The sequence below is a fragment of the Carettochelys insculpta genome, chromosome 4, assembly GCF_033958435.1.
Source record: "Carettochelys insculpta isolate YL-2023 chromosome 4, ASM3395843v1, whole genome shotgun sequence".
NCBI classification, from domain to species: domain Eukaryota; kingdom Metazoa; phylum Chordata; order Testudines; family Carettochelyidae; genus Carettochelys; species Carettochelys insculpta.
This window is the reverse complement of record NC_134140.1, coordinates 129,947,288-129,960,063: the sequence shown is the minus strand read 5'-3', so window position 1 is coordinate 129,960,063 and position 12,776 is coordinate 129,947,288. Positions and strand designations below refer to the sequence as shown.

The window sequence follows — 12,776 nt, the reverse complement described above, 5'->3', positions numbered from 1 at the left end:
CAGCCTTCCCCTACTAACATCCTCTGGTCCAATAACACCCATGTTGCCGGACCAGAAAATGCCCGTTTTGAGAGGTCCAATCTGTACGACCGTTGTCCACAAGTAAAAGTATCTCATAAAATCAACGTTCTTACTGTTCCATGTGCAACCCTTTAGCTTCTTGGAATTGTTGGCACAATACTTCAGGTGCTGGAATGTGATATGGAGGGATGAGCCCTGGAACAGACTTCTTGAAGGACAGGAAGCACTCATTTCTTCCAGGGTCTGTTTTGTTACAGCAGTCAGCCACTGGACCACATGCGTCAGCACTCTCATGTTTTTTGCACATCTCATCCAGAATAATAGTAGGCTACAGGGAGAAATACGTTGACTGGGGTCAGAGTTAAGTTTTTTTATGAAGTGTCTGATGTAAAGTTTCACTCTTCTAGATGTTTAGCAAATACATGTGCAACCTTTCTATTAATGCCAGGAGCCTGCCAGAAGGGCCAGGTTCAGCTCCCAGGGGGTTCCTGTCAAGGATACAACTAACCAGCTCAAGCCCCCACCCAGTGGCCTGGGACAAACTCACCCCACTTGCTGGGTGCCTGTAAGGCAGTTCTCCCCCTACCGGCTGCCCACTAGTCATGCTGTCCGCCGCTCCTCCTACCAGCCACCCACCAGCACCTGCTGGGGGATTGCCCTCAGGCAGAACCCTGTGAGTTCAGCTCTGTGTGGCCTCAGAAGCCACTCTGTGATTTCAGCTTTTAATACTTCCAGGGTGGAGTTTCATAAAAACCCTAGTACCCAGCTCTACCTTTCAACAGGCAGGGAGGGAGGGCTAGTCAAACCAGGCTTATACTCATATGGACAAGGCATACACAAGCCCAAAACACCCAACTAATATCCCTCCCCTCCTGCCTTACAATGCTTTAAACCAGGGAGCCCTGTGTAATCAATGTCTTATGCAGCTATGGCAACTGCCTTGTCCCCCACAACAACCCAGAGCATCGGTGAGATCCCACAACTCCCACACTGACTGTCGGCATAAATTGTGATTTTACAACAATGTGTTTATAATAGACAAAATCTTATGGCTTACTTGCTACCCATTAGGCTTTGCCTGAAAGGTATCACCCATGCACACCTTTGCATTCCCATGCAAATGATCTCTGGGAGACACATTACTCCCAGCCTTCAGCAGCATTGCGTTCCTGCTGCTACATTCCTTACACATGTAATATGCAAAGAATTAGAATTCATGAGCCAGAATCTCATGGCATGGCTCCATTGACTTAATTAAGCCCATTGAAACCTCCTGAAAATCTGGTCCCATATTTCTATTACCATGATTGTTTTAATGCTTGATGATCGAAATTCACTGGAGGTTTGACTTAATAGGCTGTAGAATATGTCCAGCTCCCCTTGAATAGGGTGACCATCTGTCCCTTTTTGGGAAGACAGACCCATATTTCGGGCACTAGCCTGGCATCCCAATTTATTTTTCCAAAGGGGCTGATTGGCCCGTATTCCACATTTTACAGTGCAGGTTGAAGCCTCCAGTTCTGGCTCACTGGCTGGGGAGATCCAGGAGCAAGACCCACGCAGTGGCACAGCTGCTACTCAGCTTGCCCCAGCTGGTGAGAGCCAGGATCTGAACCCGCATGGTGGCACTGCTGTTGCTTGGCTTCCCCTGGGTGCAGGGAGCCAGGAGCTGAACCCATGTGGCGGCACTGCTGCTGCCTGGCTTTCCTCAGCTAGCAGGAGCTGGGAGCCAGATTGATGCAGCTCCCTGGTGGCAGCTGGGAGCTTCACTGGCAGGGCATGAGCCCTTCTTCTGGTGCTCCAAGTCAGGGGGCAGCTGAAAGCCACGGCTGCCCCCCCCTACCCCCACAGCACCCTACCAAGGTGGTAGCCCCCACAGGGGAGCCACCACCTGACTCCCAGATAGGGTGACCATCTGTCCTGTTCTGGCCACGATGGAGCCATTCCCCTGTGTCCCATATTTGGCTGGGGGAGATATGGTCACCCTCTTTATGAAAGTAGCCCTGTTGACATCAGTGGGTGAGTTTGGGAAGGAACTATTGTTTCTATAGTTAAATATCAATTGGGCAACCTTTGAGATGAAGCCAGGGGATTCATGTTAGTTGAATTGCCTGTTATAATCATCTAGAATACCGTCCCAACTAGAATGTTGCCTAAGTGCAAATGTGACTGAGCCCAAGTTGCAAAAATCAGGTCTAGTTCCAAATTTCAAAGCATTCAAAATTCAGAGATGTTCAAACTGGGATGGACTTAACTGGGCATCAGCTGTGGAAATTTAATGCACTTAGGGCAAACATTTTCTAAGTTGCCTAGGGTCCATGGGTTTAAAATTATTTAGGCACCTGAATATGCACAAAGGACCTAACTTGTTCAGGTGCCTACTACTGGGAATTTCTAAAATGCCAAGGCAAGCTAAGTCCCTATGTGCATTTCAGACTCCTGAGCACCTTTGAAAATCTGAGCAAAGACTAAAGAACCTCCATCCCATTGAAAATCAATGGAACATAAGCTCCTAAGTCATTTAGATGTTTTTGGAAATCCAACTCTTAAAATGTACAAGAATTAAGCACCATATGAAATATATATAGCTCAGTAGCAGTGTCAGCTTGAGAACCTTGGGGGTGAAAAACTAGTAAGTAATTTTGGTTTGCTGTTAAAGTCTGTGACTAAGTGCTTTATCACAACATTGTATTAGCAGTGTAAACAGAGAAGAATCACAACAGCAATGGACTCTTTGCCTACCACTGGTTTCAAACACTCTGGGTCCTGCTCATTGGCAACACACTTGTGCGCAATATCCACGACATTCTTCACCTGTTTTGCTATTTCTTCATGAGGGCACATGCTGAGATACTGAGAAAATGTGATCAGGGAACTGAAACACAAAGCATATTTTTAAAGATGTAAACGTATTTTTTAAAAAAAAAAAAACTTTCCTGAATTGCTAGCCTGTTTCTGGATTTAGAGACATTGCTGTTATCTGTGGTAACGAGGCAGAGAACAACTTAATGAAGAAGGCAGGCAAGAAGTTTGCTGTAGGCTCAGGAAGATTAGTGAAGGACAAATGTTCTATGCAGTTTTGTACCCATGTACACAAATTTGTATGCACAATTGCAAAAATGGCTATGGGCAAAAATTGTGCAGTCAAAAAACAGATACTTAAACTGCAGAAATCTGATCATGTGGTTTCCCAATCGGTAGCTCTCCCTGCCCCTCTTTCTGATGTGTAGTTTATCTTAACACTTCTCTAGTAAAACCATGACAGATTATAAATGTCTCAGACTTTTCTTCTATGTGTTTCCTGAAACTAGTAGTCAGCATTCCTGTGGGGCTATAAGAAGTAACAGTTATTGTTAAATAATCAGATCTTCAGCTAGCTCTGTCAGGCCTAAAAGCTGACTTGTCTCAAAAAAACAAATGTCCCTTTGATCTACAACTATGACTCCTTAGCTACGTCTACACGTGAATGTTACATCGAAATAGCTTATTTTGATGTAGTGACATTGAAATAAGCTATTTCAATGAATAACGTCTACACGTCCTCCAGGTCTGGTGCCGTCGACGTTCAGCGTCGACGTTGGGCAGCACTACGTCGAAGTAGGCTCTGCAGGGGAGCGTCTACACACCAAAGCGGCCCACATCGAAATAAGGGTGCCAGGAACAGCTGCAGACAGGGTCACAGGGTGGACTCAACAGCAAGCCGCTCCCTTAAAGGGCTCCTCCCAGACACACTTGCACTAAACAGCACAAGATCCACAGAGCCGACAACTGGTTGCAGACCCTGTGCATGCAGCATGGATCCCCAGCTGCAGCAGCAGCAGCCAGAAGCCCTGGGCTAAGGGCTGCTGACCACAGTGACCATAGAGCCCCGCAGGGGCTGGAGAGAGCATCTCTCAACCTCTCAGCTGATGGCCGCCATGGCGGACCCCGCTATTTCAATGTTGCAGGACGCAGATCGGCTACACGTGCCCTACTTTGACATTCAGCGTCGAAGTAGGGCGCTATTCCCATCTCCTCATGAGGATAGTGACTTCGATGTCTCGCCACCTTATGTTGATTTCAACTTCAAAATAGCGCTTGCCACGTGTAGACGTGGCAGGTGCTATTTCAAAGTTGGCGCGGCTACTTCGAAGTAGCCGGCACGTGTAGACGCAGCTCTTCAGTCACCCGGAGGGAATCACATACACACTACTGCTAGGCCATAGGGGGTCACTGTGGTACTTTGGCTAAATTTTGGATGTAGTAGTATTAATTGTGTTGCCAGTAGGATAGACAATGGTACTACAGCTTATCCCTGAGCATCAATCAGATGCAGGAGAGTGACTGCTTCAGGAGTCAAATTTTATCTGTATCTTAGCTAAATGGACATTTATCAGGCTTTGTCTCTTTGTTTATATGTCTAACGTATTCTATTGATTTATGTTGGTAGGGTTTTTTTGGGCAACTAAAATAAAAAGAAGATGATCATTACAGAACTTAACTCGAATGTTCACTTACATAGCTTTAAAATGTTCTTCCTTTAAATCATTGAACCGGTGAACAATCTCACTTTTGTGTTCTGAGTGAAAAAGGAAAAGAGAACAATGAGGCTTATATTACAGAAGCGTGCTCCCATAGCAAATGTGCTCTGGACATTTGTGGCAGGGTTTTCAAACATGTACGGCATTAACCTAACTTTTGAAATCAATGGGAATTTCCCAACAGATTTCAGCGGGATTGGAGAAAGGCCAAAGCTGAGCACTTGAGAAATCCAGCCCCTTTTTAACCTGCATTTCTGGTAACACTGTGTTCTCCCTCTTGCCAATCTCATCTCATCTGGCCCATCTATTATGCTCACCATTGGCTGCCCTGGCTGTTTACATGTACTAATCTATCCTAAATAAATGTTCCCACTGTTGGCATTTTTCTCACTTAGCATTTAACTGAATAAATGTGTTCCTATTTCAAGTACAGGAAATAATTACTATGCATGTGTCTATACTTCAGCATAGACACAACCTATGCCTATGGGATGCATTCACCCATTTGTATAGGAAATCCACCTCCTCAGCAGGTGATAGCTATATCAAATGACTATTTTTCCATTGACCTGGTGCTGTCTACACCAGGATTTAGGTTAGAACAGCTACATCACCCAGGGATGTGGATTTTTCACACACTTGAGCAACATTGGTATGCCAATCTAATTTCGAGTGTCGACCATATTTGTAGACCTATATCTGAAATACTACTAACTATTGGCAAGTAGAGACTTTCAATGACAATCTCTGTACTATTAATACCTAAGATGAGCTGAGGACAACACATTTTGGTTTGGGGAACTGTTGGAAGGGTTTTTGCTTTGCAAGCTCAAACTTAAAGCTAATTCAGTTTGGATTCTTGTTCCACTCTATGCAAATCACCAGTGTCTTCTGCGAGTGGAAGGGGCTTATAAAAATCAGTTTGACCTGCCTGTAGAAAATATATCTTATGATTATGCAGCTCTGTTCAGATGAAGGATCTTTGCAACGTGTGTACATAAAGTAATCTGTCATATACTACTGTGCTTCATGCATCTCCATCTGGAACATAGCAGCTATTCTGTAATAATAACACCTATTCATTTTGGTTTTTTAATCACTGAAAAATAACTAAGTGAAGCAAGACAGACTTTCAGTAAATGAAATGTAATCACTGGAGTCATTATCTGGAAGAGCCTTCAGGCCTGTCTAAGTTTGTGATTTCTGCATTCCCTTTTTGGGGTGTGAGTCAAATGATGTCAGTGGTAGTTTCATTAATTTCCATTGATTTTTGGATCACACCCTACTTTTGCAGTTTCATAACTGATCTTGTATTTCTACCAAACACCAAAATAATTTTAAAATATAAAGTTAGCAAAGAGCTTGACAGCAAGTAGCTAACATAAATCTTTCTTACCTGCATCGCTAGTAGATCCTTTCAGATCACTGGATGTAGCAAAACTGAAGAGGAAAATAAAAGAAATGAATGTTAGCTGCTTCATCGTTGCTAGCATTTATTATTTTTATTGGGAGAGTTATTTTGTGGGGATGAATTATTCAGGAATGGTAAAAAGACTGATGGAAAGAGCATTGATTAATATACTCTTCGCAGTTGATGTCTGTAAAAGATTAACCTCATGCTAGACACTTTCCATTTAGCCTGAAGAAGATTACAAAATGGGATGAAATTGTATGCTTATGAAGTCTATGTCTGGGAACTTTTGGTTCTGAACACCATGTAAATTCATTAACACTCCAGTACCCAGACAGATAATGATTAGGGTGAATTACTTTATCAAATTACATAAGTGATTCAAGGGCTCTTATTAATATATCGTTTAGCTTAATCCCATAACAATACATTTTCTTTGCCAATATTTATAGAAAAGTGACCTGGACAAATGGGCCGTTTCTACACAGGCAAGATCTTCCAGAAGAACGGTGCCTTCTTCTGGAAGATTTGCGGAGCTTCTACACATGTAAGATGCTCTTTTGGGTTTCTTCCAGAAGAAGGTGCCCCCTCTTCTGGATTCTGTATTCTGTTCCACAATCAGGAGGAGGACCTTCTTCTGGAAGATTACAAAATGGGATGAAATTCTTGAAATTACATTTCAAGATTACAAAATGGGATGAAGATTCTTCCTGGAGAAGGCATGTGTAGATGTTCCTGAAATGCTTCTTCCAGAAGAAGCAGTCCTCCATGGAGGCAGCCTGCTGGAGAGCAGGGCTGCTCTAGACACCCTCAGCGAGCCTTTATGGTCCCCAGGTCCTTGCAGCCTTTAAAGCTGCAAGGACCCAGAGACCCCATGGCAGGAAGCTGGGAGTGTGAGACAGGCAACATGTGCAGAGCTGCCTGCCACACTCCCCCGAGGCTCCGCAGCACCCAGCAAGTCCCGACCCGCAGGGATGGCCAGCCGCCCAGTATCCCACACCGCCCAGGGGAGCCCCAGGAACCCGGGAAAGGGGAGCCAGGACCCCGACTGGGCTCCAAAACGAAGGGCCCCCTCCTGGACTAACCAGAGCTTCAGGACCTCCTGGGGCTCTGGCATGACGAGGATGTCCTCCGGGACACCAGCCTTCGCCCGCCTAGCCCAGGGCCTGGCTGCCCATGGCCACCCCCTCCGGACACCAGAACAAGAGTGGTGCAAAGTGAAGGAGGTACGACAGGGGTACATGTGGGCCTGGGACAGTGCCCGCAGATCTGGCCCTGCTCCCACCAGCTGCCCCTTCTACGGGGAGCTGCAGGACCTCCTGGCTGCAGATGATGCCTCTCCACCCCACATCACCATGGTGACAGCTGCAACTGAGCCCCCTGCTGCACTGGAGGAGGGGCACGAAGGACCCACCACCGTAGACGTCCTATCTGATAGGGGGTCCACAGACGGGTCTCTTGTCATTGCGGTGCTCTCCACTGCCAGCAGCCAGGTGCCCTCCAGTTGGGCATCACCTGACATGTACGAGCCCACCTCGGGAAAGTGCGCACAGTGGAAAAGAACAGTGCAGGGAGGGGGACACCTGGGCCCCAGCCCCGGGCCCTGAAGCCCTAAAGCCCGTACCCGGTCAGGGCCCAGGGCACACCCATGCCTGCGAGCAGCACCCGGCTCCCTCTCCCATGGAGCACCCCCGACCATGCTGAGGCCTCCTCCAGGCAGCAGAGCTGCATCCGGAACCCCTCATGGCTGAGCTCCCCCCAGCCCACAAGTCCATTGCTAGGGTGGACCACCATGGATAGCACCCTAGCTCCGGCATCATGCCCCAGTGGCTGCCGTAGTGAGTGCATGCAGGCCCACATGGCGGCCTCCCCTGGCACATGCCCATCCCATGGGTCTGTGGAGGGGGTGACCAGCTGGGGAGACTGGGGCCATGCCACCCAGGTCCCGGATCTGGTACTGACTTCCCCCTCTACCCCCACCATCTCTCTCTCAACAACAATACCATCCGAGGGCCAGGGAAGCCGGATGAGGAGCCCAGGGCCCGCCAGCCCCATCCAGGCCGGAGGACCCAGCAGCCCACCAGCTGGGCCTGCACCAGCCCCCGCTGCGCGGAGGCCACTGGTGCGCTGGATCCAACACAGCCACCACAAGGAAGAGGTTGCAGCCTACACGGCGGCCCTCCACCAGCAGAACACCCTTGCCGAAAGACGGACGGCCCTCGACAAGGCCGAGCTCCAGTAGAGGTGAGACACTTGGAGGGAGGTGGTGGGAATGCTCTGCACAGTGTGCGGGGCCCTAGCAGGCCTCCCCCACAGTCTCCCTGGAGGTTCCCCCCCCGAGACCCCCATGGCTGTCCCCCACATAGTGCCCCCCAAGGTCCCCCGGCTGTCCCCCCCGTAGTGCTCCCTGAGGCCCCCGCTATTGCCCCCCCCGCATTCCCTCCCCAACCCCCCTGCTGGCTCATCAGCTTCTCCTGTGTCCCCAGCCCATGACCCTGAGGCCCTGGCCACCCTATTGCCCCCAGGCCTGCCCGATGTTGCACTGAGGGACCTCGCAGCATGGACTGTGGCCACAGTGGGCCCTGTGGAGGGTTGCCCAAACCACAACCCACCCACCTTCGGCCCCTCCGCTGAGGCTGGGCAAGATGCTGACCAGCCCTACCTGCCAGTGCTTCCGGCCCCATCAGCGCCCCACAGGGGACTGCGCACCTGGGGTGGGAGGGGCGCCTGTGGGCACCGGGACTAGCGGCCTTCCACCCCATCCCTTGATTAGGGCCCCCCAATATTCCTGCCCCAGTTCCCGTCCAGGTGTAGGTGCCCCTGCCCCCTTACCCCCACGCATATAGTTTACCCCCTATCAGGTTTTGGTTGCTACTTTTATTACTCACTATTTACTATTTACATTTTTACGTTGGTAATGGTTCAAGGTTAAATATATGGTAGCATTCAGCACCCCCTGTGTCACTGAGTACTGTTGGTGAGGGTTGGGGGGTGCGGGAGGTGCACATAGGGATGTGTGTAGGGGGTGCCTGTGGGGAAGGGGTGCAGGGATTAGTAGCCCCCTCGGGTGAATGCCTCCCAAAGTGCCTCCCAGATCCGGAGCCCGTCCCGGTCATGCCGCCGTTCGGGAGCCACAGCGGGCTGCTGGTAGCGGGGACCCAGCTCCACCATCCAGCCCTGAGGCAGGGTCCCCTCACGTGCCTCGATGAGGTTGTGGAGCGTGCAGCAGGCGGCCATGACCTGAGTGATGTTCTCCACCCCCATATTGAGGCGCATGAGGAGACACCTGAACAGCGCCTTCAGACGGACGAAAGCTCACTCAACGGGATACCGGGCCCATGTGAGCCAGGCATTAAACAGCTCCTGGGAGGGTGTGGGGTGGCTGGTGTATGGGCACATCACCCAGGGCTGGAGTGGGTAGGCCGAGTCGCCCACAAGGCAAAGAGGCATCCTGACGTCCCTGATGATGCGCTCCTGCTGGGGCACGAATGTCCCAGCCTCCATCCTGTGGAAGAGGGCAGAATTCCACAGGATCTGTGCATCATGTGCCCTGCCCAGCCAGCTGACATAAATGTCCGTGAACTTCCCACAGGCGTCCACCACAGCCTGGAGCACAATGCAGTGGTACCCCTTGCAGTTGATGTATCGGCTGTCACTGTGGTCTGGGGCCCTGATGGGAATATGCATCTCTTCAATTGCTCCAAAGCACCGGGGGAACCCGAGTGAGGCAAAGCCCTCAACAACTGCATCCAGGTCCCTGATGCTCACCAGCCACCGCACCAGCACATGGCTGATGGCCCTCACGACCTGCAGGGGAATGGGCGCACTCGTGGGCATACGCAGAGGGGTCCCTGCCCCCCTCCCCTTCCACCCCCACCCTCCCTCCGGCAGCGGCCATGTGGTATCCCTTCTGGGCTAGGCCTGCCCACCCCCCGCCAGCCTTGCTCCATCCCAATTGGTGCCTGGGGTCCCCTGAGCCTGCTGGCCCCCTCCTTCCCTCCTTCCTTCCCTCCCTCCCTCCCTTACCTGGAGGATGACAGCCCCGACGGTGGATGTTCCCACCCCAAACTGCTGCCAGATGGAATCGGTAGCTGTCCAGGGTGGTCAATTTCCAGATGGCGATGGCCATGCGCTTCTCCAGGGAGAGGGCTGGCCTCATCCAGGTATCCTGATGTCGTAGCATGGGGGCGAGCCAGCTGCAAATCTTGAGGCAGGACTCTTTCTTCATCTGCAGGTTCTGCAGCCAGCGGTCATTGTCCCATTCCCCCATGACGACCCTGTCCCACCAGTCCATGCTGGTGGCATGGGTCCAGACATGTTAGACTGGTCGGAGGGGGCACAGCAGGGGGTGGTGGAGGTGCAGAACACACGGCCCTGGGCCTCTGCTTCCACAGAAGGCTGAGGAGGGTGGCCAGGAGGATGGCTAGCATGCAGGTAAGGGCAAGCCTGCTGTGCTGCGGCTGCTGGGGGTCCAGGCCTGCTGGTCTGCGGGTGCTGGACAAGGGTTTTCTCTTCAATGGGCACTCATCCTGAAAATATCTCCATTTTCCGTCTTTCCTGCTCTAACCACTGAAGCAGGGCTAGGGAAACGTTTTTGGGTCGGAGGCCCCGACCCACAGAAAAACCAGTCCGGGGCCACATAAAAATGAGAAGCAAAGCCTCACCGCCAACAAAACCCTCACTGATGTGGTCCCTGACTGAGACACCTCACTTCCCTCACAGGTTCAGGGTTTCGTATGTGGGAGAAGGGCTCTCGTGGAACAGATGTGGGGTCTGGCTGGGCAGGAGGAAGGGTGCAGGAGTGGGCTGAGGGTGGGAGTTGGGTCAGAAGAGGTGAGCAGCAGCAGGATAGGCAAGAGGGGGGTCTGGGAAGGAAAGAGTGCAGGCGTGGGGTGGGCAATGGGGGGACATTTACCTTCATGTGCTACCACCACCACCACTGCTGCTGCCCCTCACGCAGCCGGAGGAACAATAGAGAGGAGAAAATCGTCCTGGTGAGGATTTTCTTCCAGCACCCGCTCCACTGCTCTGATTGGCTGGAATTCCACAGGGTCAGAGGCATTGGTGGCTGTGGCCATGGCAGCTGCAAAGGCACTTCCTGCCCCTGCCAGGCAAAGCCTGTGGGACAGATCTGACCCCAGCTTGCCTCATCCAGCCCATGAGGCTCACGGCTCCCCACCTTTCTCCCCACCATGAGCTGGATGCTGGGGAGAGGAGCTCCAAGCCTCAGGCTCTTGATCCAGGCAAGCTGCAGTCTGATTCTGGGCTGCAGGATGGGGATTTCCCACCCCTGCTCTCAACTATGAACATACACTATTGGCACATACCCAGTACTGTTTTCATATTGGTACTTGGGTACCGGCACTTCAGCAGCCCCAGCCATGGAATTGGCTTGGGGGCGGGGGCAGGGACCCAGCTGGGTATCAGTTGGTCTTTTTACAAAAAAGGCACTGGATATACTAATATACTCCTAACCAAAGGACAGAGGACTTTAAGGTGATCTGGAACCTTTCTATTTCCCTGAGCCTTTGCATGGGGACTTATGAGTAGTTTGATATGGTGCATAGCCAGTTCTAGTTTCATTGACTCTGATTGCTCTTTGTAATGGACGATGATCATCTGTCTGTTGACCTTCTTACTAGAGTCGGCAGCCTTTGATACCTGTGGTATAAGCAACACAGCCCTGGCTTGAATGGTGTTTGTTCTTTCCTCTCCAAACATCAAAACCTGTTCCCATTGAATTCAATAGCAAAACTCCCTTTGATTTCAATGGCAACAGGATTTGGCTCCAAGAGAACAGAGAATGGGGATTTTGATCCATTGTTCACCTGTCAAGAGTTCTCACACATGTTCTGCCAGGGTGATTTTGATTGGCCTTCATTTATATCAGGTTCAGGAAAATAATAAAACAAATTGGTCTTTAATTCCATGCATGTGTCACATGGAGTTTTATGCCTCTTTTCCATCAAATCCAGATGTAAGGCAGAGAATCTTCACTTTCCAGGGCCTACTGGAGAGCAGAAGATTCATTTGGACATAAGGGACATAAGAGAGGCACTGAGAGTGTGTGAAGGGAAAGTGAAGTGATTGTCCTTCCTGTCCTTCTTTCATATGAGAAGTTTTCAATGTGGGGAGCTCCTGGATCTTCAGTGATACCTGCAAGTGCAGCTGGCACCATGGACCCAATGCATCATTTTACAACAGTATCTGTTTAACAAATGCTGTTGTAAAATTTTAGACAGATAAGGGAGGGTTCAGAGGGGACAGGGAAACCCAGGGTGCCCAGCCTAGCACAGGGGTGGGGAGGAGTCACATGGAAGATCATGTACTGAAATCACATACCCCCTTTGTGTCCCTTCCTTGAGTGCGGTATCAGCTAGAAATGACTTCTGTTTGCACCATGTGATGACCAATCAAAGCCTAGAAGGGGTACACTGAGTGACCTAGCCAGAGGGCTAAGTAGTGAAGTGGATACTGTGAATCCTGGGGCAAGAGGAGCTGCAGGCCAGAGCTGGAGTGATGGAGTGCAAATCAGGGAGGGAGATACTGGCCTAATGAGCTAGTCCCCAGAGCGTCCCAGAGGAGCCACCAGAACAGTGGGAAGTGAACTGCTCTGTGACACACAAGTCTAATTTCTCTCAGCCTTCAAACATAACATGATATTCCTATGACTATTAAAACTCTTCTCTATTCAAGTACTACCCCCACTGCTCTCCTTCCTTTTGCCCTTAGCTTCCTTGAGAATGAGGTCTGTTTCCTCTGCTTTGGCTTCAATTCCTCTAATTCTTTCTGCAATCCCGTGCAGTCTTGTTACCAGCCCCACT

The 12,776-nt window shown here is 50.5% G+C and overlaps 1 protein-coding gene across 1 annotated transcript in view; it reads right to left on the bottom strand.

The window, feature by feature from the left end:
• LOC142012189 (albumin-like) overlaps positions 1-6,032 on the bottom strand; it is a 29,296-nt gene extending 23,264 nt beyond the window's left edge. The window contains exons 1-4 of the mRNA XM_074992044.1: positions 5,938-6,032; positions 4,519-4,579; positions 2,764-2,896; positions 135-349 (exon numbers count right to left, since the gene is read on the bottom strand). Of these exons, the coding sequence (XP_074848145.1) occupies positions 135-349; positions 2,764-2,896; positions 4,519-4,579; positions 5,938-6,022 (494 nt within the window). The 5' untranslated portion in view covers positions 6,023-6,032. The remainder of the gene's footprint in view (positions 1-134; positions 350-2,763; positions 2,897-4,518; positions 4,580-5,937) is intronic.
• Positions 6,033-12,776: the final 6,744 nt, after the last annotated feature.